The sequence below is a fragment of the Scyliorhinus torazame genome, chromosome 15 (genome assembly GCF_047496885.1).
Source record: "Scyliorhinus torazame isolate Kashiwa2021f chromosome 15, sScyTor2.1, whole genome shotgun sequence".
Taxonomy (NCBI): Eukaryota; Metazoa; Chordata; class Chondrichthyes; order Carcharhiniformes; family Scyliorhinidae; genus Scyliorhinus; species Scyliorhinus torazame.
The window spans coordinates 177654632-177679829 of NC_092721.1; the positions used below are offsets into that span (position 1 = coordinate 177654632).

At 47.8% G+C, this 25198-nt stretch overlaps 1 protein-coding gene across 1 annotated transcript in view; it reads left to right on the plus strand.

The window, feature by feature from the left end:
- The window catches only part of mgat4a (alpha-1,3-mannosyl-glycoprotein 4-beta-N-acetylglucosaminyltransferase A), a 363169-nt gene that overhangs the window by 250600 nt on the left and 87371 nt on the right, over positions 1–25198 (plus strand). Inside the window, exons 5-7 of the mRNA XM_072477186.1 lie at positions 7844–7890; positions 8736–8849; positions 20023–20098. Coding sequence (XP_072333287.1) covers positions 7844–7890; positions 8736–8849; positions 20023–20098 — 237 coding nt within the window. The remainder of the gene's footprint in view (positions 1–7843; positions 7891–8735; positions 8850–20022; positions 20099–25198) is intronic.

Here is a 25198-nt window from a genome sequence, read left to right on the forward strand (position 1 = left end):
CGCCCTGGCTGCTACCCTCAACCAGGCGGGCAGACCAGTAGCGTTCTTCTCCCGAACCCTCACCGCCTCGGAAATTCGACACTCTGCAGTCGAGAAGTAGGCACAAGCCATAGTGGAGGCCTTGCGGCACTGGAGGCACTACCTAGCCGGTAGGAGGTTCGCCCTGGTCACCGACCAACGGTCGGTCGCCTTTATGTTCGATAACGCACAACGGGGCAAAATAAAGAGTGTTAAAATTCTGAGGTGGAGGATCGAACTCTCCCCTACACGTACGATATTACATATCGTCCGGGGAAGCTCAACGAGTCCCCAGGTGCCCTGACCCGCGGCACGTGCGCCAACGCGCAGAAAGACCATCTGCGAGCCATCCACGATGACCTCTGCCACCCGGGGGTCACCCGACTTGCCCATTTCATCAAGTCCCGCAACCTACCTTACTCCACCGAGGAGGTCAAGGCCATGACCAAGGCTTGCCAGATCTGTGCGGAGTGCAAACCGCACTTCTATCGACCAGACAAGGCTCGCCTGGTAAAGACCTCTCGGCCCTTTGAGCGACTAAACGTGGACTTCAAAGGGCCACTCCCGTCCACCAACCGCAACACCTACTTCCTCACTGTCATCGACGAATTCTCCCGCTTCCCATTTGCTGTCCCCTGCCCCGATATGACCTCGACCTCTGTAATCAAGGCACTGCACAGCATCTTCACCCTGTTTGGTTTCCCCGCTTATATCCACAGCGACCGGGGTACATCGTTCATGAGCGATGAGCTGCGTCAGTATCTGCTCAACAAGGGCATTGCCTCGAGCAGAACGACCAGCTATAACCCGCGGGGAAACGGGCAGGTGGAGAGGGAGAACACAACAGTTTGGAAGGCTGTTCTTCTAGCCCTACGGTCAAGAAGTCTCCCAATCGCTGGCAGGAGGTCCTACCCGATGCCCTACACTCCATTAGGCCGCTCCTCTGTACAGCCACGAACGAAACCCCTCACAACCGCTTGTTTGTCTTCCCCAGGAAGTCCACCTCTGGGGTCTCGCTTCCACGTTGGCTGACTACTCCGGGACCAGTTCTACTCCGGGGGCACGTGAGGAGCCATAAAACAGATCCACTGGTCGAGAGGGTCCAACTATTACACGCAAACCCTCTACGCCTACGTCGAGCACCCCAACGGCAGGCAGGACACCGTTTCCCTGCGAAACCTGGCACCCGCTGCCTCGCCCACCGACGCCCCCCCCTTCCACCGACGCTCCCCTCCCCGCACCGGCGGTCGACTCCGACAGCACCCCCCAGCCGGCGCCGGCACCAACCACCCTAGTCACTCCAACGCGGGCAAAGGCTCACAATCGTGCTCCTGGATATACCACCACCGAGGACGACCGTATCCGCGCTATAGTTAGATTTGATAACTTCTTCTTGGACTTCCTGAATCATCTCCAAAATATTTATTTATTCTGGTAGGATGTTGTTTGGAACCATCAACAATTTTTTTTGTGCTTTTTGTCCTGATATTGATGGTATTATTAAATCACCAACTAAAGGAGCTTTTAATATTTTAAAACACGCATAGCACAAAACAGCTAAGTCTGAATTAATAGCACAGCTTGTTGGCAATGAATTACCATCAGAAATGCCAAGACTTTATCCGCCAACAAATAGATTTCTTATTTTGAGAAGTAATGGGGGCGATTCTCCGAGCCCCGGTCCGGCGGGGCCACCAATTCTCCGGCCCGAATGGGCCGAACGGCCGCTCCGACACGACAGAGTCCCGCCGGCGCCATTCACTCCTGGTCGCTGCCGGCGGGAACACTCGGGGGGCGGCCTGTGGGGGGGGGGGGGGGGGAGGCGGGCCTCCGAAAGGGTCTGGCCCGCGATCGGGGCCCACCGATCGGCGGGCCGGTCTCTCTGTCCGCGGGCCTCCTTTCCTCCGCCGGCAATGTTATAGCCCTGCGCCATTGTTATGCGGGGCGGCCTGGGGGAGGACGGCCACTGCGCATGTGCTAGTTGGCGCCTGCCCAACTGCGCATGCGCGGGACCCAAGGCGCCGCGTCTTTTACGCGATGCCGGGTCTCCGACGCCGCGCCGAGGCCCCGCCCCTGCAAATCGCGCCACGCCCCTGCCAGCCCCACAGAGGGAGGAGAATAGGGGTCTGGGAACGGGCGCCGACGCCGGAGATAAACACTCCGGTTTTTACTCCGGCGTCGGCACTTAGACTCCCGTTGGGAGAATCCCGCCCAATAGCTTTTTGGATGTATTGGTGTGTGTCCTTTACAAATGGAGGCATGCAATTTTACAAATAAATTATATTGCTTATCATATGATTCTGGTTGGGATTTACATCGAGTCTGGGACCGTGGCGGCTTGTAGTATATATAAATGATTTGGAGGAAAATGTAACTGGTCGGATTAGTAAGTTTGTGGACGACACAAAGGTTGGTGGAGTTGCAGATAACAATGAGGACTGTTGGAGACTTGGGCAGAGAGATGGCAGATGGAGTTTAATCTGGACAAATGCATTTTGGAAGGACTAATACAGGTGGGAAATATACTGTAAGTGGCAGAACCCTTATTGACGGGCAGATGGATCTGGGTGTACAGGTACACAGGCCACTGAAAGTGACAACGCAGGTGGAGAAGGTAGTCCAGAAGGCATTGGCATGCTTGCCTTCATCAGCCGGGGCATTGAGTATAAAATTTGTCAAGTCATGCTGCAGCTGTACAGAACATTAGTTAAACCACACTTGGAATATAGTGTTCAATTCTGGTCGTCACACCACCAGGAGGATATAGAGGCTTTGGATAGGGTACAGAAGAGGTTTACCAGGACATTGCCTGGTATGAAGGGTATTAGCTATGAGGAGAGGTTGGATAAACTTGGTTTGTTCTCACTGCAACGACGAAGGTTGAGAGGCGACCTGATAGAAGTCTACAAAATTATGAGGGGCATGGACAGAGTGGTAGTCAGAAGCTTTTTCCCAGGGTGGAAGATTCAATTACTCGAGGACATAGGTTTAAGCTGCAGGGGCAAAGTTTAGAGGAGATGTGCGGCGCACGTTTTTTTACACAGATGGTAGTGGGTGCCTGGAACTCTCTGCAGGAGGAGGTGGTAGAAGCAGGGACGATGGTGATGTTTAAGGGGCATCTTGACAAATACATGAATAGGATGGGAATAGAGGGATACGGATCCCGGAAGTGTAGAAGGTTAGAGGGGCAGCATGGTCGGCACAGGCTTGGGGGGCCGAAGAGCCTGGTCCCGTGCTGTACGTTTCTTTGTTCTTGTACGCATAGAAGAATCAACCACATTGCTGTGGGTTTGGAGTCGCATGTAGGCCAGGCCAGGTAAGGATGGTATTTTTCTTTCCCTAAAGGAGAGAAGTGAACCGGGTGGGCTTTTAGAAAAATTGACAATAATTGTCATGATTGAATGTCATCATTGAATCCCAGATGTATTAATTATATTTATTTTCCATGAACTGACGTGGTGGGATTTGAACCTTCACTTGGGCCTCTGGATTACTAGTACAGTAATATTACCACTACACCTCCAACTTCACTCTCATATTTGGTTCAAGGGCTGAATGTCCTACACCTACTCCGGTGTTCCTATGAAAGGGATTGTCTTATGAGGCTAACTAAATCGGGCTTGTACTCTCTAGAGTTTCGAGGAACGGGAGGTTATCTCATTCAGGCATGCAACATGCTGAATGGCCTTGCCAAGGTGGACAACTGCTGCATTTGCAAGCATTGGAATTGAGAACTGTGCTATTTTTTCAGTGCTTTTTAGCCTCGCTATCTCCACCCAGGACTTTACTAGTTCTGACGGTGAGGTGACAGGAGTCAGCTTTGTTCCAGCTTTCATGTTGTTTTTCTCTCCCTGTCAGCATCCCCCCCCCCCCCCTGATCAAACTGCTCCATCGCACAACAATCTACGTCACTTAAATCAAAGCAAAATACTGCAAATGCTGGAAATCTGAAATAAAAGCAGACGATACTCTGTGGGCGGGTCACTTAGACCCGAAACGGTAGTTCTGTTTCTCGCCACAGATGCTGCCAAACCTGCTGGGTTTATCCTGCGTTTTCTGTTTTTATTATACCCTGCACCACTTCCCCACTGGCTACTTTGCCAGACTGAGGGTGCCAACCCCCTCCTGCAGACCTGCTGTGCCTCCACTGTGGCACAGAGCCACCCAGCTGAGCCAGCAGTGCTTTCTACAGTCGAGGAATTGTAGGGAAGACAGCGCATAATAAGCATGACGGGAATTTGGAGAGAATTTCAAAGAGCAATGGAGAAACTGGGTGAGTGACAAGAAGTAAGCAGGAAGCAGGAAAAATAGTTGGAAGGCATCGTAATCTGTGACACTGCCAGACAGAATGAAGGATGAACAGCAAGACTGAGACAGATCAGAATATACCATTGAAAAAAGGATGGCACAGTACAAGAAGACCATTAGAGATAGTTGTTTGGTAAGAATGTTTCGAATATCAATTGTGAAGGGTGAGGGAAAGGAGGGGGTGAGCATGAATGAAAACCTTGAGCAACAGAGAGCTGCAGAATACAAGGCTCCATTTGTGGCATGAGAAATATAATTCTGTTTAGGAGTTCATATAGACCTCTTGAACCGTAAGAATAAAGCTTTGAGCCATTTGTTAATGCTCTTTGAAATCAGCGATTGTTGAAGCTTTTATACAATCTCCGAGATGTGCTTAACAGACAACGCAGGGACATCTTTAAACCAGTTACTGGACAATGCTGCATCTGTCACAGAGCCCTGAATACCAGGCAGGAAAGTGAATTCTGGCATTCAAGTTCAATGTGATGGGAAGAAACATTTTGCTGTCTTAATGTTTCTACAGTGTACAAAGTGTTAGGAAAACAAAGGTAGTTTTAAAGGATTATTATTTGTACTGGTAAACATCAGAAATCTGGTATAGTTTTAAGTGGGTTTAATTTAATGCTTCTGTGCCTGGAAGGGTAAAACCTATATTTCATGCTGGACAAAAGTGTTTATATGTATGTGGGTTGGTTCAGTTTGAACTGTTACTATTGTGCTTAGAGAGGGCTACGGTGTAGAGAGTAAAACTAGACGCGGTTGCTTAGAAACAGGGGGCCACTTTTCAGAGGAAAGGGGTTTATTCTTTGTTTTAGCTGAATTTGTTGGCAGTTGGAGGCAGGACACTGGGTAGTGAGCATCTATCAACTCTGCTTGGAGAAGCTTGACAGGACAAGGGAGCTGCAAAGAGGCAGACTTTCAAGGAACCAGTTACTGTCCTGATACCCAGAGAATTGAAACAGAACAAATGTACTAAGACAACTGGAGTTAAGAGAACAGAGACCATGGTATTGTTCAGAAGAATTAAAGGAGGAGTTAACAAAATGTTCTGAGTTAAAGAGATAATTGCAGTAACCAGATTTAAAGTGGGAAAGGAATATTCAGGGGTAAACCAGAAGTTTGATGCCATCTTAATACAGTCTGGGAATTGATAGTTAAAGAAATTGTGAACAGTTTGTACAACAGTCAAGACAAAGAAATCATAAAGGGGAATGGCTAAATCTGGATCCTGGATTTGTTGTTTAAAATGTAGCAGATGCTTTGTTTAAAAGTGTTATTTGAAAAACCTGGACTGGATTTGGGAATGTAAATCACTAATGGAAAGCATTATTGTGAAAGAAGATTTTAATGGTATTTTAGGAGTGGAGTTTGGAAACTCTCATGTGACAATCATCTGGGGAGAAATCCACTGACATTGACTAGTGGTTCAGAGTGGAGAGTGTATTTGACCACAGCCAATTTGTGTGAACAAAGAACAAAGAAATGTACAGCACAGGAACAGGCCCTTCGGCCCTCCAAGCCCGTGCCGACCATGCTGCCCGACTAAACTACAATCTTCTACACTTCCTGGGTCCGTATCCCTCCAATCCCATCCTATTCATGTATTTGTCAAGATGCCCCTTAAATGTCACTATCGTCCCTGCTTCCAAAACCTGTGTGCTCAAAAGGGACTTTGTGTTGCTGGGACCATTGTAGCTGAAGATGTACTTTGTAATCCATGTTAATCTTAAAATGTGTGTGCATTATGAAGGTAAGAGGGAACTATGGGAGTGCTGTGGCATAATCCAACTTTTTGTGTTTAATAATTTTTTCTTCTTCTTAAAACTAATTAGCAGTCCTGTGACTCTTGTTCCTCCACTTTTCTATTTTTAAAAATGTAAAAGTTATGGCGGGGCTGGATTCTCCGTATCTGAGACTGAGTGTTGACGCCAACGGGGAATCCGTGGACTTCCACATCTGCTACGGGTAAGGGGCTAGCATCGGCACTACATGGAACACCATGTAAAAATGGTGCAGGATTCGCCGGGTCCGTAATGGACACTTGCAGGGCTGACAAGCTGCAGCCGCGCATAAACAATACACTCCGCCGAAAAGATGGGGCAGGTTGTGCCGGAGCGTCCATACAGCTGATGGGTCGGCTGGGCCAGAGGGCACCTAGGGGGTGCCCCGGGTGTTTCACCTATAGGACCTAGGCACCAGGTTTAAAGCTGGCTGTCAGCGGCATGGCATCCACTCCCACCCCATAGTCCACCTCCTGGCCACCCACCACTACTCGCCCTGGCAGAAGCCCCCCAGCCAGTGGCACAGCTGTCGGCGGAGTATGGTGGTGCTGGATACTGTCCGTACGCCCACGGCATGTTCACGATGTTTGAGAGCACACGTAGACCGTGCCGTCGGCAACTCGGCCCATCGGAGGCAGAGAATCGCGGGTGGGCCCACGAATCGGATGCGTACTGGATTTCAACTACGCACGGCGTGCGTCACAATGGTGCCGTTTTTGCGATTCGGAATCAAACCAGTGCCTGCGTGATATTGGCGTCGGGAGGTATTCTCCACCCGATCGCACGCCCCAATTTCGGCGTCGGCTAACAGATTCTCCGATTTGTAGACTGTTCTGACACTGGTGTTTTACGCCCGAAGAAATGGTGCAGAAGCTGCACCGATCCTCTGTCTGGTGGGTGGCTAGCGGGCACGCGGCATAAAGCCCGGTTTTAACTGCGGATACGGCAGGAGAATTGCCGGGTCTGTGGCCGCGCATGTGCACGGCAGCGGCCGTGCCACGCAACATGGCGCTTGCCTCACGCGGACCCGGCCTGCCAAATAATGTCCCCCTTTGGCCAGGCTCGCCACGCCTGGACCACCCCCCACCATTGCCCCCAGCCCTCGCCAAAGCCCCCTGTGCCTGCGGAATGGCGGCGCTGGATTCCGTCGACAGCCGCAATGCCAGGTTCTCGAACAACTACAGTATGAGTGACCCACGCCGCCTGGAACTCGGCCCATCGAGGACGAAGCATCAGGGGAGGGCCTCGGTTGACGTCCTGAGGTCGTCCTTGTGGCATGTGGCCGGCGTACTCTGTGAGTACGCTGTTTTGGAGGGGGCGGAGCTTCACAAACGTGGCGCTGCCCCCGATTTCGGCACAAGCGTAGTATCTCCGGCCCAACACGATTTCGACGTCGGAGACCGGAGAACCCCGCCCGTGGTCTTTTGGGCCAAGGATCCATTTTGGAATTTTTCCCGTCCAGTTACAACATCAAATGGGCTCATAAAGAACAGCTTCCCTTCTTAAATTTAAACTGCCCTCTTTGATTGTTGGCGGTAACAAATGATGCATTTGTTAATGAAAATATAGATTCTTCCAGCCCCTTCAAATGCCTTTTGAGAATTGATGCACAAGTATTATTTTTATAAATGTTCTTTTCCTTTAAGATGAATGGAACAGGAAAAGAAGCAACAGGTAGACATTTCAAGCTTGTAAGTTTCTATCCCAATAGATTTTCCTTTTTTCTTTCCCAACAGACTGATCTCGATTATGTTCATAGTGTCGTGGGTAGCCTGGAGAAAGAGTAAGTCAAACTAGATTCCCAATGCAGTATCGCGGAGATCTATGTTCAGCCTGTAATCAATTATGACTAAATTTGCTGTTGAGAGTTGCTAAATTATTTAGCTGATGCATAAATGGATGATAACGTCATCGCCGTTCATATTGACATTTCTGAATATCTATTGTCTGTTTGTTTTAAACAGTTATGAAAGCACTCTGAATTTTATCTGTTATTAAATATGGATGCACTCAAAAGGTGTCTCAATTCAGTTGGACGTGCATATCAAACACAATTTCTGTCGTGAAAACTTACTTTGATATTCAATGCATTCATTGAATTTATCCTTTTGGTTTCTGACCAGCTACATGCTATTGTGGATGTGGTGCAAGGAAATCCTGGTTATAATCCCTGTGGTAGATCACATCAGAAATTACCAACCAAAAATCTATGCCTTTTCTTAAAGTGATTCCACGATTCCTTGTATTCAACATTTTTATTCAACTGATCCTTTGACGATAGAAAATGTCCGTTTCTTTATTTACAGTTAAAGCTTAATGTAAAACTTTCACCTTGTGTTTGCTTTTAACAATGGCAAACATTGATTAACCGTTGAATTCACCCGCCAGCTCTTAAATGGTCTTGGCGATCAATACATGGGTGGCTGGCAGCATTCAAATCAAGAAGGGGATTTGGCCAGGAAAAATCAGGTTTATTTTCAAATTTCCGTGTTGTTTTGTGTCCATGTTGTTTCAAACCAACTTAAATTTGATTTATCGTTCCCTAACCAAAGCAACGAACATTTTTAAAAAACCATGACAGAACAAGAGCGTTATTTTCATCGGAACATTGTTTTGGTTTGTTGACAGATTTTTCGCAGAAATCAATGCAGGGTTAATAGAAGTCATTTCACCTCCCAGCGCTTACTACCCAGACTTGACAAATCTGAAGGAAACATTTGGAGATTCAAAAGAGCGAGTCAGGTAAGCCCTGCTTTGGACAGTGCAAGCAGATACCCATTGGCCAAAGAATTGACGAATCCCAAGTAGTCACAATGACGGAGCCTTGATCTTCGCTCAATGTTCAGTTCTGGTATTGACCACACAATGATGCTCCTTCTTTGGAATCATTTTGGAGAAAAATAATTGCTCCCTCTTTGCACTATGGCCAGTAAAGGTGTTTGCACTCGTGTGGAAATTCATATGAAAATATTTTAACATCATTATTAAGTGTTGACTTGGCCTAGAGAATTAGTCTTGTGTTCTCTATGGTGGAGATGTTGCTGCGATGCTGTACGTGCAACTTGCAACTTTAGTTAATATGCTGAGATATAAATGGATAGTGGTGGCAGACTGATCAGAATAGTAAAAGGCCATGGGATGCAGGTAAGCTAGATCCATTATTGACTCAGTGACTGGCAACAAAGGGCAATGGTCAATAGGTGTTTTTGTGAATGGAAAGCAGTCTCCAATGGTGTTTCACAGGGCTTAGTGTTGGGGCCCTTGCTGTTTGTTGTATTTATGAATGACTTGGATTTAACTGTGGGAAGCTTAATTGGGGAAATTTATAGATGACGCAAAAATTGGCCGTGTAGTTGAAGTGGCAAATGGAATTCAATCCAGGAAAGTGCGAGGTAATGCATTTGAGGAGGTCAAACAAGGGAAGCATGGGAATACTTAATAAATGGGAGGATATTGAGAGGGGCTGAGGAAGTGAGAGATGTAGGAGTGCATATCCACAGGTCCTTGATGGTGGCAGGACAGGTGGACAAGGCAGTAAAGTATATAGAATGCTTTCCCTTTTCGGATGAGTTATTGAATACAAAAACAGTGATGTAATACTGGAACTGGATAAGACAGTGGTTAAGCCACAAATGGAATTTTGTGTACAGTCCGGGTCACCGCATTACAGGAAAGACATCATTGCTCTGGAGATTTACAAGAATGTTGCCAGGGTTTGAAAATTGCAGCAATCAAGAAAGATTGGATAGACTAGAGCTACTTTTCTGAGAACAGAGGAGGTTGAGGCGTGACTTATTGAGATGTACAACACTGCGGGGCCTAGGCAGGGTAGACCGGAAAATCTGTTTCCCCTCGCTGAGGGAGTCACTTACCAGCCTGGGTGTAGTGTTAATGAGGTCAGTCCATCAGAGGGTCGTTTAGGAGTCTGGTGACAGTGGGGAAGAAGCTGTTTTTGAGTCTGTTCGTGCGTGTTCTCAGACTTCTGTATCTCCTGCCCGATGGAAGAAGATGGAAGAGCGAGTAAGCCGGGTGGGAGGGGTCTTTGATTATGCTGCTCGCTTTCCCCAGGCAGCGAGAGGTGTAGATGGAGTCAATGGATGGGAGGCAGGTTCGTGTGATGGACTGGGCGGTGTTCACGGCTCTCTGAAGTTTCTTGCGGTCCTGGGCCGAGCAGTTGCCATACCAGGCTGTGATGCAGCCCGATAGGATGCTTTCTATGGTGCATCTGTAAGGGTTAATGCGGGATGTTGGCATCACTGCCGGTAGATACCGCGATAGGCTTCCCGGTAGCCAGTGCGCCTCGTGAGATCTAAGCAGATCCCGAGAGGCACCGCAATCCGAATCCCACCCACAATGGGCGGAACCAAGCCTCGAGTGCCTAAGTCAGTTTTAAATACACTTAGGTGGGCTCCCCTGGGATCTGCCAGGCACCCGGCATCTCCAGGGAGTCCATGGCCGGACGTCCTTTAGCACTGGTCCATCAAACCATTAAAGGGCAGCACGGTAGCACAGTTGCTTCACAGCTCCAGGGTCCCAGGCTCAATTCCCGGCTTGGGTCACTGTCTGTGCGGAGTCTGCATGTTCTCCCCGTATCTGCGTGGGTTTCCTCCGGGTGGTCCGGTTTCCTCCCACAGTCCAAAGATGTGCAGGTCAGGTGGATTTTGGCCATACTAAATTGCCCTTCGTGTCCAAAAAAGGTTTGCTGGGGTTACTTGGTTACGGGGATAGGGTGGAGGTGTGGGCTTAAGTGGGGTGCTCTTTCCAAGAGTCGGTGCAGACCCGATGGGCCAAATGGCCACCTTCTGCACTGTAAATTCTATAAACATGGACCAGGCAGAACGGCACCCAGAGGGTCTTCCAGACCCTCGGAGGTCCCTGGGTGGTCAGGGACAGGGCAGCGTAGCCCCCTGGGCTTCCCCCTTGAATGCAGGCACACTGGCACTGCCAGGGTGCCAGGGTGGCACTGCAAAGACAGCAGGATCACTGCCAGGGTGGCAGTGTCAGGGTGCCTGAGTGCCAGGGTGGCATTGCCAAGGGTCAGGGCCTGAGGGAGCCATGCCCATAAAAGGAGAGTGGAATGGGTATGAAGGTTGGGGGGGGGGGGGGGGGTGGGGAGTGCAGGGTGTGATGAAGGGGCCTGGATGGGGTGGGGTGGCACGAAAGGTCACGTGGGAAGACCTAAAAAGGGGGGGTCCTCAGCGGCCCATAGTGGGGTGTCATCACTTTGGAGGGCGGGGGGGTAAGGTAATGCCCATGTGTGTGGAGGTGGGGGGTGACATTGCCCATGGGTGGGTGGGACACTCAAACTGTCTTACAGATCGGGGCACCCTTTCAAAATGGAGGAGCTGGTCTGTCCAGTGAGTCCAACTCCCCAGTTCATGAAAATAATTTGAAGTGTGAGCTTGAATGGGAAGAAACCCCCCAGGGCCTAAGCAGTGACTAAATGTGGTTAGATAGCGGGCAATTCGCCGACAGAGCCAGCAAAGCCCGCCACTGGAAACATTTCCATTAGACCGTGCCCTTTGTCTCTTGGCGGCACAGTGGTTGGCAGTGATTAGCCTCAGAGCACCAGGCAGCTGGGTTCAATGTTGGCCTGTCTGTGTGGAGTTTGCACTTTCTCCCCCTGTCTGCGTGGGTTTCCTCCAGGTGCTCCGGTTTCCTCCCAAGATGTGAAGGTTAGGTGGTTTGACCGTTCTAAATTGCCCGTTAAGTGTTCAAAGGAGGTTCAGGTCAGATGGGACTATGGGAATAGGGCAGGGGAGTGGGCCTAGGTAGGGTACTCTCTGAGGTGGTCGGCGCAGACTCGACGAGACAAATGGCCTCCTTCAGTGCTGTAGTAATTCTATGGTTTTATGGATTATGAGACAATGGGATTGTCATGTCTGATTTTCCGACCTGAGTGTGACTCCTGTCCTTATCTGTTTTAGTAATGATCAACTGGATCTCCTGTTTTCTCCATTTCTCCAAAGTGTATGGATCTGTTTTCAGTTGTTAACACAATGGACGGAATCTCCCCATCCCACATGGGCGGAACTCTAGGCAGGATTGGGAGGAAATATCGGCTATTCTGGCGTTGAATCAACAGGCTAACGCATTTCCACTCCCGGGCAACCTTCCGGAGGCATTTTATCACTGGCAGAATCTACCCAACTGGCAACAGTGGGTAGCCAACCTGCATGACCAGCTGCCCATTTGTGGGCTGACTGGGGACGATGCCAGGAATTACCCAGGTGCTGGAGAAGCCCCACCCCCATTGAGGGTCTAGCCCGACAGGTTTCCTGCAGCTGGTCTGGTGTGGGGGGAGGGCCTGCAAGGTCTTCTGCACTCATTCCCCCCCCCCCCCCCCCCCCCCACCCCCCAACCACCATAGCTGCAGCCATCGACTTATCCTGTGGAGAGAATTTTCCCATCAGCAGGATGACCTGGCAGCTGAGGCCGCTGCTTATTTCGTTAAATTGAATTCCTCTGCAGCGGGCACCTAAGAATGGAGGCACTTGCACTGTCCCCACCCTGCAGTGGCAGTGTCCACCTCTGCCAATGGGGCTGCTAACCCTCTGAGGCTTCAGGCCCTCTGACTGGGATCCACCCGCCATGCTTAATTGGACAGCAGACCTGGAAATGGCATTAATTGGCCATCTCTGGGAAGATCATCCTGCCAGACAATGCAGGCTCAGGACCCGGAAATGGTCCCAGCCTGTAATATTTGAAATGGCACAAGATTCAGCCCAATGTTATCCAACTGGACAGGCCAGACACAGCTTAGACAGACACAATAAAGACACCTGAATTTATTGCAACTGTACTTTATTCAGAAGAGCTAAATTAATCAAGATTTCTGAGAATGTAGTATGGAGAAGACTCGGACTTACTGAGATCTGGGTATTACCCATCCTAATGAAGGAGGCTGACCAGTCTATGATCACTCGGTGTGGATATCTTCTCTGGGCTGCAAGCTCAGGGCTCCTCTTCTGCGATGGTTGCACCTGAGGGCTCCCAGGTTGTCGCTGATGATGGTGTTCCGATGTTCCTTCTTTTATCCAGGTTCTGCTAGTGCTGAGACATAATGCACATGCCTGGCCTGAGTTCTATTGTCTCATCAAGCCTGAAACTCATTCATAGAGATACACAGTATACCCCTGTTTAACCACGGTGGTTTAATCAAGATTCATTGTCCTCTGGAGCATTCATGTCTGACCAGCTATTAGCCAGTTATGGAGCCTTCGTTTATCGTTCTTCCTATTGCAAAATTGATCTCTATTGTCTCAAACTTATGTTCATAGCATGGTCTCTTTGTCTCTGTGTTAACGTGATAAATTCGGCAATTGGGTGATCATAATGTTCCATTTAAAGATAATGGGCTGGATTCTCCAAAAATGGGGCTATGTCCCCACGCTGGCATAAAAATGCTGGCGTTTCACAGCAGAGCTTGCTTTAAAAAATTTACAGCTATTCACCGACCTTGAAAGGGCTGGGAGGGCCCCAGAGTGCTTCTCGCCGCTTTAGCTGCGGACACGGGCCCCTGCACTTCCGGTTGTGAGTCCGCGCATTCGCACAACGGCAACAGCGGCCGCGCTGAACACGATAGCGGACCTGGACCAACAAAGAAGGTCCCAACGATCTGCCCCGCGCCGCTCAATGTAACTCGCCCGATAGCTGTACCAGTCGCCCATAGGGCTCCCCCCCCCCCCCCCCAGTACTTGATCCCCCCGCTCCCCCACCAGGGCGGCTGCAGACTGAGTCCCAACCGGCCAGACGTGGTTAGAATCATGCCATCAGGGAGTCGGCTGGTCAGGACCGGAGCATCACTGAGAGGGCCTCTGGCAAAGGCCCCCCAGACGTGCCATGTAATTCACGGGAGCGGCGCCGGGCCCGATTCTGTCACAAAAGTGGATTCTCCGCCCCCACGCCAAACGGGATTTTGGCGCTAGGCTGCGGCGAATCCAGCCCAATGTGTTTCGGTGCTGACTTGAGTGCTCTGGTGGAGAACCGACATCAATTCCAGCCAGGGCCTTATTTGGTAGTCCCTGTTTTCGGCCTATGTGTCCTTTTACCATCTGGATGTTCTGGGGTGAAATGTATGCAAAAATTACAGTATTAAGAAATCTTTTACTCTATTTATGCTCCCACCTTTGTGCAAATTGCAAATCAGTTGTTTCTCAATGGTTGTATTTGCATTATGTATGAAGCAGGCAAAGTGTTCTAGGTTATGTTCGCCATATACTCAAAATGAATAGATACATGCGATTGTTTTATTTGTTTAACAAATGGACATTGTAACAGTTTTGAATCCTTTAAAATTACTTTAAAATATCACTTAGAGGCAGTAAATCTTCTGTTTAGAATTGTTGAAATCGTATTTGTTCATTACTAAATCACCGTTATGCAAACAGATTTGGACTTTGCAATTACATGTTAGACACGCAGCAGCCAGGATTGTTGTGTGGCTTTGATCAGTTGAAGCGCAAAGATTGCTTTGTTTTCCTGTTGGAACTTAATTTAAAATCAATGTCAAAATCACGGGAATTTGCTGGTCGGATGCAATTTTGCAGATTGGAAAGCCTCATTGCCAAGATTTAATTCTTGAATCAGCTTCTGAAAGTAAAGAATCGGCCAGGTGGTGTAAATCACATGATTGAGCTCTCATTGTGTGTTTCAATAGCTGAACCACCAATTGCCTGGAGCCCTGTTTGAGCTCAAGGTAACAGCTGTTTTGGACTGTATCCAGGGCAAATTGTTTGATTAACTTGTGGCACAAGGCTTTCTGTCAGCTCAAGTGTATCACTGGCAGCGTTGTTCCCAGGGCTTTCACAGCCAGGTGAACTACAATTACCTCTACCTGGCTGTGTGCGGAAAACACTGCAGAGAAAAAGGACGGCACGGTAGCACAGTGATTAGCACTGTTGCTTCACAGCGCCAGGGTCCCAGGTTCGATTCCCGGCTTGGGTCACTGTCAGTGAGGAGTCTGCACATTCTCCCGTGTCTGCGTGGGTTTCCTCCGGGTGCTCCAGTCTGGAAAGACGTACTGTTGGGTAATTTGGACATTGTGAATTCTCTCTCTCACTAGCCGAACAGACACCGGAATGTGGCGACCAGGGGCTTTTCACGGTCTACTTGTGACAATAAAGATTATTATTATAAGCCACCAACCTTTACCATCAGGAAATCTAATACTGTTACCCACTCGTTTCCAAAGAACACTCCCAGGGTTATATGCAAGATTGAGGCAGCAGAGACACCATTGTGGAAGACTGCAGTGATGCAAGTAAATGTTACATGATGTATTTTGTACTTGGAAGAAGGTGGCCCATGATCTGAGCAAAAAAGTTTAAAAATCAAATTGTTTTGAGTCTTGCAAATTGGCTTTTTTTTCAGGGTCTTTGTGCTGTATTAATATATTTGCACAAATTAAACGCATGTCATTCATTGTTGTTTTGATATAATTATTTGATTTTGGATTTAGGTCACATCTGTATTCTAAATTCCTTCCATAAATTTAATTTTGAAGGACATGAGTTGATCTTCAGCGGAGGTGCATTGAAACAGCTGCAGTGCAAAGGTGGCTGTTCCAGCCATGGGCTGGAATCGGGCATCTCCCAAGAGTTTGAGGTTTCACACCAGAGGGGGGGGGCGGGGGAAACCTCTCTTTGGTGCAGTTTCATTCCAATTTGCTGCAGGCTGGGTGTCCAATTGCCTTGATGTCGTTCTATTGGACTGGAAGCTGACTTGGATATCATCAACACCAACTAGTGGAGGTGGGGGGGGGGGGCTGGGGAAATGGTGGGGGGTGTGGTGGAGACATGGTAGGGGGACATCAGGAGTGGAACCCAGGATTTTCCACTATTGTATTGCCAGGGGTGACGTTTTCTACCTCTGTGGACATTAGCCCGCATTAGTAGGACACGCCATAGGGATTGGGAGGCCATCGGATAAGACCTGCTGGCCCCCGCAGCGGGTTCCAGGGATTGGGGGGGGGGGGAGTACGCTCCTTACCACTAGAGCATCATTGGCAACCCTTGCCCCCCTCCGCTATCCGTGTCCACCCCATCCCAATTGTTGGACCTGCCTGCTTGGCTTCCTCCTGAAAATTTACTTCACGAGGGAACCCCACCATTGACCTGCCCTTTCCCTGGTTATGCAGCCTCATCCTTCGCTACCATGAATTGGATGTTGGCCGCAGCCTCTTAATTGGCCACTGCTGCCCCAGGCCGCACCGAAGCATTGCTCCCCCTTGCTTTTGGACCCAACAGTGTGACTTCCAGGTAAGCAGGAAATCGTAGCCCAATGTATGTGGAGTGATTAGTATAAGAGCTCTGTAAGGTAACTTGATTAGAATGAATTTGTGGATCACTAATCACTATCTTTTTAGTATATCTTCATGAGCACCAGAAACACTCAATCCTCTGAGAAAACATTTCTCCTTATCTCTGTCTTAAATGAGACCTCCTATTTTTAAACACTGACAACCCCCCCTAGTTCTTGATTCCCCAACAAGAGGAAACATCCTCTCACATCCACCCTGTCAGTACCCCTCAGGATCTTAAAGGTTTTGATCAAGTCGCCTCTTAATCTTCTAAACTCTTGGGGGATTCGAGTCCAGCCTGTCCAACCTTTCCTCGTAAGGCAATGCGCCCATTCCAGATATTAGTCTAGTCAACCGTCTCTGAGTTGCCAACACATTGACATCTTTCCTTCAGTAAGGAGACCAGTACTGTACACACTGTTCCAGATGTGGTCTCAACAGTGCCCTGTGCAACTGAACTTTAACCTGCCTACTTTTGAAATCAATTCTCCGCACAATAAACGATAACTTTCTATTAGCTTTCCTGACACTTTCTGTACCTGTATACTAGCCTTTTGCGATTCATGCACGAGGCCACCCAGATCCCTCTGCACCGCAGAGCTCTGTTCAAATTCTCCTTGCCAAGATGAACAATTTCACATTTGCCTCCATTATACTCCATTTACCAGGTCTTTGCCCACTCACTGAAACCTCTCCATGTCCTTTTGTAGCCTCCTTACGTACTCTTCACAAGTTTCGGGCGCAGACCTTGCGGCGTCAGGAGGCATATATCGGACCAGGGAACGACATTTGTGTGGCGGGCGTCCGGGTGGTGGCAGCATTACTCATGTGGCCACAAGATGTCTCTGGCGGTGGCAGAACATCCAACTCGGTTTCCGGGTCGAAGCTCCACCCTATCCCCATAACCCAGTAACCCCACCCAACCCTCAGGGCAATTTTGGACACTAAGGGCAATTTATCATGGCCAATCCACCTAACCTGCACATCTTTGGACTGTGGGAGGAAACCGGAGCATCCGGAGGAAACCCGCGCACACACGGGGAGAACGTGCAGACTCTGCACAGACAGTGACCCAAGCCGGGAATCGAACCTGGGACCCTGGAGCTGTGAAGCAATTGTGCTAACCACTATGCTACCATGCTGCCCTTTTCGTAGGCGGGCCAGGAAATCACTCACTGACTCGGCCAGGGCCTGAGCAGTCGTGTGGAACCCAAAATGGCGAACGATGAGCTGTGATTTCGGGTCAAAATGCTCCCGGACCACCAGGCAGGCGAACAACCGGGTATCTGGGAGTCCGGATGAGTCAGGCTCTTTATCACACCAAGTGGGTCTTCAACAAACTGTTAGTAATACCACAGTTCATCTCTTATCGCCGGTAATTGCATTTGTTCGAAATAATATGTCATGTGTTCCACGTATTACCCCCAATTGTCCGTACCCGCATTAAAAGGTTCCAGCTGTCCTCTGTGCGGCATTTCAGTGGTTTGTAGTGGGGCCTACTGAAGCCTAAATGAGGTGGACTGGGCACACAGCTACCGGTATTGACGGCAGTTCCACTGAATCCGCGGTAAGCAGAATGCGTGGACAATAGTAGAAATTACCGAACAGGGTTTATTGCAATACAGTTCCAAACCTCCTCCACTCCCCTAAGGGTTTCCTTCCCTAACCTGCACCCTGGGGTTTTTGTACAGCTGGGGCGCCCCTCGTTCAGGTGAAGCCCCGCTCCCTTAGAGGGGTAGTTCATATTCCATGGAGGTCATGGGAAACCGTATGATCCTGATCCCGGGACCTCCATTGGGCTTATAACAGATTTATACTGACTGAGCTGGTTATATTGAAGGTTGATTCTTTGTTGGACATGGCAGTCCTGCGCAACACATTTATAATGAAATGCAAGAAACTTTATTGTGTTCAACTGATTCTTCAGGTTACTTAAAAGAGGAAAGAAATTCTGCAGCTGAGTACTTTTGAATGTGAAGTACTTGCGCTCATGCTTCTACTTGGCAACTTTTCAGTTACTACTTATCATAGATTATCATAGAATTTACAGTGCAGAAGGAGGCCATTCGGCCCATCGCGTCTGCACCGGCTCTTGGAAAGAGCACCCTACCCAAGGTCAACGCCTCCACCCTATCCCCATAACCCAGTAACCCCACCCAACACTAAGGGCAATTTTGGACACTAAGGGCAATTTACCATGGCCAATCCACCGAACCTGCACATCTTTGGACAGTGGGAGGAAACCGGAGCGCCCGGAGGAAACCCATGCACAGACGGGGAGGATGTGCAGACAATCCGCACAGACAGTGACCCAAGCCGGAATCGAACCTGGGACCCTGGAGCTGTGAAGCAATTGTGCTAACCACAATGCTACCGTGCTGCCCCAAACTTATATTGGAAGATTTATTTTAGAGCTCTTTTGTAGAATTACTTTGGACTGGGGTTTAGTTGAGCAGCTTTGTTGCCAGCTTGGGACCATGTGAGCACTGATGAATGTGGGGCATAACACATTAGCTCCAATTCTTTGGCCCCCACTTGACCGTAACAAGGCTTTGTGGGAGAAGACATTTGAAATACTACCTCCTGATTTCTATTGCTTACAATAGTACAAGTTATGCTGAACTCGTATAAGACACTAATTAGACCTCAGCTGGAGTATTGTGTACAGTTCTGGGTGCCACACTTGAGGAAGGAAATGAATGCTTTGGAGAGAGTGCAGGAGAGGTTTACAAGAATGGGTCCAGAGATGAGAAACTTCAATTATGAGGATAGCTTAGAGAGGTTGGAACTGTCCACCTTGGAGGGAAGAAGGCTAAGAAGAGGTTTGATAGAGATGTTCAAAATCAGGAGGGGTTTGGATAGAGCAGGTCGGGAGAAACCGTTCCCACTCGTAAATGGATCGAGAATGAGAGGGCAGACTTGCAAAAGAAGGAACAGCGATGTGAGAAAAAACTTGTTCACCCAATGAGTGCTTCGGGTCTGGAATGCACTGCCTGGAAGTGTGGTGGGGGCGTGTTCAATTGAGGCATTCAAGAGGGCATTAGATGATTATTTGAATAGAAATAATGTGCAGGGATTACGGGGAAAAGCCAGGAGAATGGCACTAAGTCGTAATGCTCATTTGGAAAGTCAGTGCAGGCACGATGGACTGAATGGCCGCCTCCTACACCATAGCAATTCTGTGATTCATCAGAACATCAAGAGAATGACTGTGACTCCACCAACCATGAAAATTGCCATTGAACAAATCATTTTGCCTTGTGTTGGTTTCAAAATAGTTTGTCTGTGTGCAAATGGGAATGGGGAGCTTGAACAAAGAATTATTAGGTTAGAAACCAACAAGATGGCTCCTGACTCGGATAAGAGCAGATAAAATAAACTGCAGTCCTTGTTTGACGATAACAGACATTCTGAGGTCGTTGAGTTTAATGGGGTTGATTGACTACTACATACCTTTGCCAAGGAAACCTTCTAAATATGATTTTCCGTGTACAGCAAGCAAATTGTTGTATTTATAAACCCATCTAGAGATGCTTTCCACTTGAGTTAATTTTTGTTGTGTTGGGTAATTGACATTTTATCTGTTTAGAAACCTGTTTCTGTGCTATTTTTCAGGTGGCGAACAAAACAGAATTTGGATTATTGCTTCCTCATGATGTATGCCCAAAAAAAGGGCATTTATTATGTTCAGGTAATTATCTGACTGGTTAATGTTCTTTTCAGAGATTTCAAAAGTCGCTTTACAAGTTTTCTTTGTGTTTAACTGAAGCCGGGCAGCTTTCCTCCGTTGAGTGGATTGGTGGGAGATTTCCGTTGCTCCTTGCCCAACCAATCCCGGGGTAGGCAGGTGGAAGCTCGATAGGTTTTGGGTCATGGCTGTTTGTGCTGCCTTGCTGGAGGTGCATGTTGCAGCACGGATCTCTGCTTTTGCACCACGCATTGATGCATGTGCTCACGGTGCCAATTTCACAACTCCCACCCCCATGGATGTTCTCTCCTTTGGCACATTGAACAGATATTTGGGTTAAGCCCCCACTGGCAGGGAGAGTACTCCTAAAAGGTTTACTGCTCATTGGCTTTGGCGTGACATGGATGGAAATCTGGGATTTCTTCACCAGCCATTGGGAATTGGTGCATAAAGCAGAATAGGAGTTGGCCTTGATGGTAGACGCCTCCTGAACAAAGCACTATCCTTCTGTCGACAACCACTCGCTCGTATGTAGCCCACTTAATGTAATAAAATATCCCAAGATGCTTCAGAGGAGCCTTAACAGATAAAATTTGACATTGCACCTCATAAAAAGAGATTGCAGCAGATGGCCCAAAGCCTTAGTCAAAGGGATAGGTTTTAAGGAGGACCATGTAGGAGAGAGAGAGGTGCACAGATTTAGGGCCTTTCTTTTTTTTAATCGTGTTTTTATTGTGTAAAAAATGTTGCAAGGCACTTTGTAGAAGTGTAATCAAAAATAGATGCTGACCCAGAGAGCCATCGGAGAGAATTGATTGATTTGATTTATTGTCGCGTGTACGAGGTACAGCGAAAAGTATTGTTCTGTGTACAGTCCTGGCAGATCGTTCCATACATGGGAAAAGAAACATAGGACACGCATAAATATACGAATGACCAACGGCTTGGTTTAAAGAGTGTTGATTTTAAGGAGTCTTAAAGGAAAATGAGCAGTGGCATGAAAAGATTTGGTAATAGTGCAGAACGTGGGTGGGGGTGGAAGTGGGTTGGAGAGGAGGGGGGGGGGTGGAAGTGGGTTGGAGAGGGGGGGGGTGGGTGGAAGTGGGTTGGAGAGGGGGGGGTGGAAGTGGGTTGGAGAGGAGGGGGGGTGGAAGTGGGTTGGAGGGAGAGGGGGGGGGGTGAAGGTTTTTAAAAAATTAATTCATTGGATGTGGGCGTCGCTGTCTGGGCAGGCATTTATTACTCATTTCAGAGGGCATTTAAGATTCAACCACATTAATGTGGGTCTGGAGTCACATGTAGGCCAGACCAGGTAAGGATGGCAGATTTCCTTCCCTAAAGGACATTAGTGAATCAGATGTTTTTTTAAAAAAATTTTACGACAATCAACAGTGGTTTTGGGTCATCTTAATTTGAGATTTTTTTTTTCTTGAATTCAAATTTCACCATCTGCATGGGTCGGATTTGAACCTGGGTCCCCAGAGCATGACTCTGGGTCTCTGGATTACTAGTCCATCGAAAATACCACTACGCCACCCCCTCCCCAACTGTGGTTAAGAGAAATACAGAGGATGAGCCCGAGAAAGGATTTAATTGTGAGGGAGAGGGTAACCTATTTGATGCATTTGAGAATTAAGCTCACCTGTCGGAGGGATCTTCCAGCCCCAGAGAAGTCAATGGAGAGTTGAGCTGCTCACAGCATTATCTGGCCCCACCCCTGCTGCGTCAAGGCCAGCAAGCTTCACCCCCAGGAATGTCGACCAGCGAGAATAGGGCAGTTGGTGACCTGAAGTCAATATGCCTACCAGAGGTTAGAACCTGAAGCTTATGGAGGGTGGGGCATGGATGACTTCACAAGAGGTCATTGGACTAGTAGAGTCTGGAGCTTGTCATAGGCCTTGTCATAGACCTGGTTGTGAGTTTCAGTCAACTGGAGGTAAGGTAAGGATAGGAAAGGTGATGTAACTGGAGATGAAAGCAATTGTGCAGGAGTGAACAGGGAGCTTTTATTTGTGGTAGTTTGGCAGGTGAATACATTTCATTTCTGTGAATAATAGATATTTGTGAGCAATTCCAATGTAGCAATGGAGGGTTTAAAATAGCCCAAGCCCTTACGCTCTTCCCACCAGTAATTTTAACACTGAAATTAGAATGCATTCTTTGCATCACTCAAGGAATCCATTATCTTTACTAAAAACTGATTCAGCTTTCTGTAAGAAAGTTTTGGCAGCAGTAGTTATACAATCCTTGATTTGTGATGATATTCGCCTGAGCATTAATAATTGCCAGTCAATGAACATTCCAATGAAAATTGGCATCTACTGTTGGTCACTGATTAAATGTGAGCACAGACAATATCTTACAAAATATTGGTGCTCGTTTCTGCAAGATCGGGGAGGACAAAACACTTCAAATTGCAGTAATGTTCTATATGACTTAACATAATTGTCAATAAGGAATTGCTTATAAAAATGTCTCAACAGTAAGTATAGTTAATTGTCAGAAATACAATAATTGGTCAGGTCCATAATTGTGGGGGGGGGTTAATGATCTGTTTCTCAAAGATCCTGTGATCAATAATCCAATATATAAACAACCATTATGAATACACACAGTATAGGTGAATTTGGAATTTGTTGCAGTGTGAAAAATTCCCTTTTCCTTTCTCTCCTTTCCTAACTTTTTTTTTCTTTTTGCCCCCCCTGTCCCTTTAACGAGCCTAGCCTCAAACTCTGGAACGTGCCTAGCTGACGGGCGCTCTGCTCCCAGGCTTCTGTGCTGCTTCTTAAATCCTCTCCAGTCTGCCCTTCATAAACAGTAAATCCTTCGCGGGAGCTGTTTGCGTCCTTTAAAACGCTGTTTAATATGTGAACATGTGTCCAGGTCTTTTCCGATGAGTGTTTATTACAAGCCAGTTTGGGTGGATGCTTACTTAGGTCTGGATTTACCCTTTGGAGCGGGTACAGAAGTCGTGACTGTTTCGTGAGTCCCGAACTCAACTTTAAATTTCCTGGTCGGAATTCTCCAGCCGTTCGCTAGCGGTGGGATTCTCTGGTCCCATCAGCAGTGCACCCCCTCCCCCCCGCCCACGGGTTTCCCAGCAGCGTGGGGTGGCTTCAATGGGAAATCCCACTGACCAGCGGTGGGAGTACCGCCAGCGACGGGCGTGCCAAAGCAGTAGTGGGGTGGACTCGCAATGGAAAATCCCGGCCTTTAAGTCTCCCGCCTGCTGGAGAGAGAATACAAGACATTGCTTTAGCCCAGCTAACTGGATGTGCTGATTGCATATATGTTTTCTCCAAGAGCTGGGCAGGCCTACTCCAATAGATGAAACATTTCTCTATACAGAGTTGAATCTGAAGATCAAATAATATCCAATTGTTGACTGTGTTTAGCTGTGTTCCCTCAATGAACAGAGATAGTGATGTGCACTATGAATGAAGTATTGCTGAAATATAACCCGAGTCATCTTTAGACTTATGAAATAGTCTCTTTGCGAGACCATTCTTCTCTAATGATCAATTTGGGCCAATATATCAAAGCAATTGAATGTGACTTGTATTGGCTTCCTGTCCAATATTTCCTTGATTTTTAACATTTTCATCCTTAAGTTGCCTCGGCCTAAGCTATGAAATTCCCTCCCTAAACCTCTCTGTCTCGTCCCTCTTCTTATTTCGAATGTTCCTTAAAATCTAGCTCTGGTAAAGATTTTGCCTGTGGGGATGGCATGAAGGCACAAGGGTTAGCACTGTTGCCTCGCAGCTCCAGGGACCCGGGTTCAATTCTGGTCTCGGGTGACGGTGTGGAGTTTGCACTTTCTCCCCGTGTCTGCTCCTGTTTCTTCCCACAGTCCAAAGATGTGCAGGTTAGGTTGATTGGCCGTGCTAAATTGCCCCTTAGTGTCACAAAGATGTGCAGGTTAGGTGGGGTTTATGGGGTTGCGGGGATAGGATGGAGAAGTGGGCCTATGTAGGCTGCTCTTTCAGAGGGTTGGTGCAGACCTGATGGGCTGAATGGCCTCCTGCCCAGTCAGAATGCTATGGTTCTATGTGGTTCAGTGTCAAATGGTGTGTGATTATGTTCCTGGGATGTTTTGCTTTGTCAAGCCCGCTATATAAATGCACGTTGTTATAGCTGTATGAAATTCTGTCAAAGTGCATACCAGATATTTTAACAGCATCAGTAGCCAGAGAGCCCACAGCAGCCATAACTATAATCTTTAAAACCATGAGGGCAAACGATAACTGTCAGCAGAGGAAGAGCAGTTAATGAAACCCACTTGTTAAATAATGTTAATACCCATGGATAATCCTATCCTAAAGCCCCATGGAGCTGTGCTACTTCTAGTGTGAAAGGACAGTTTTGGTAGCTATCAGTCTCAAATTTGTACCACATCAATTTTACATATTTGTATGAAGCGGAAAGTGCTTTTACTGAATTGAAAAACATAACCAATCCTTACGTTTTCATGTGACTTTGAATCTTAAGATTTGTTAAACTTCCTGACGAAGCTTTGAGCTTTAAGCAAGTTGAGTAGACTCCAATGAATGAAAATCGCTTATTGTCACAAGTAGGCTTCAATTAGGTTACTGTGAAAAGCCCCTAGTCGGCACATTCCGGCGCCTGTTTGGGGAGGCTGTTACGGGAATTGAACCGTGCTGCTGGCCTGCCTTGGTCTGCTTTCAAAGCCAGCGATTTAGCCCTGTGCTAAACAGCCCCAAGTGTTTTAATTACTTGAGAAGCTGAAATTGGTTTTAAAACCCAAGTGTTTTAATTACTTTTTTGTTCAAGATGATAACGGCAGCTGTTAGCGATTATAAATGCCCTCTGGCCTACATACACACAGCTGCTGAGTGTGTTGCACAGCTGGATATATTGAATCCGAGTCAGAGCTTTCTGGGCACCATTGATCGGGGCTCCCAGATGTGCCAGTGAGTAAGCAAAAACCCCAGGTGAATTCCACTTGTTTAATTTCTCAAAACTCTGCTTTACATCAGCGTGCAAAATGAAATAATTCGAGGTGAGGTGAAAATACAGTAATGCTGCAAATCTGAAATGAACCGAGAACGTGCTGGAGCTATTCCGCAGGTGTGGAGAGAGCTT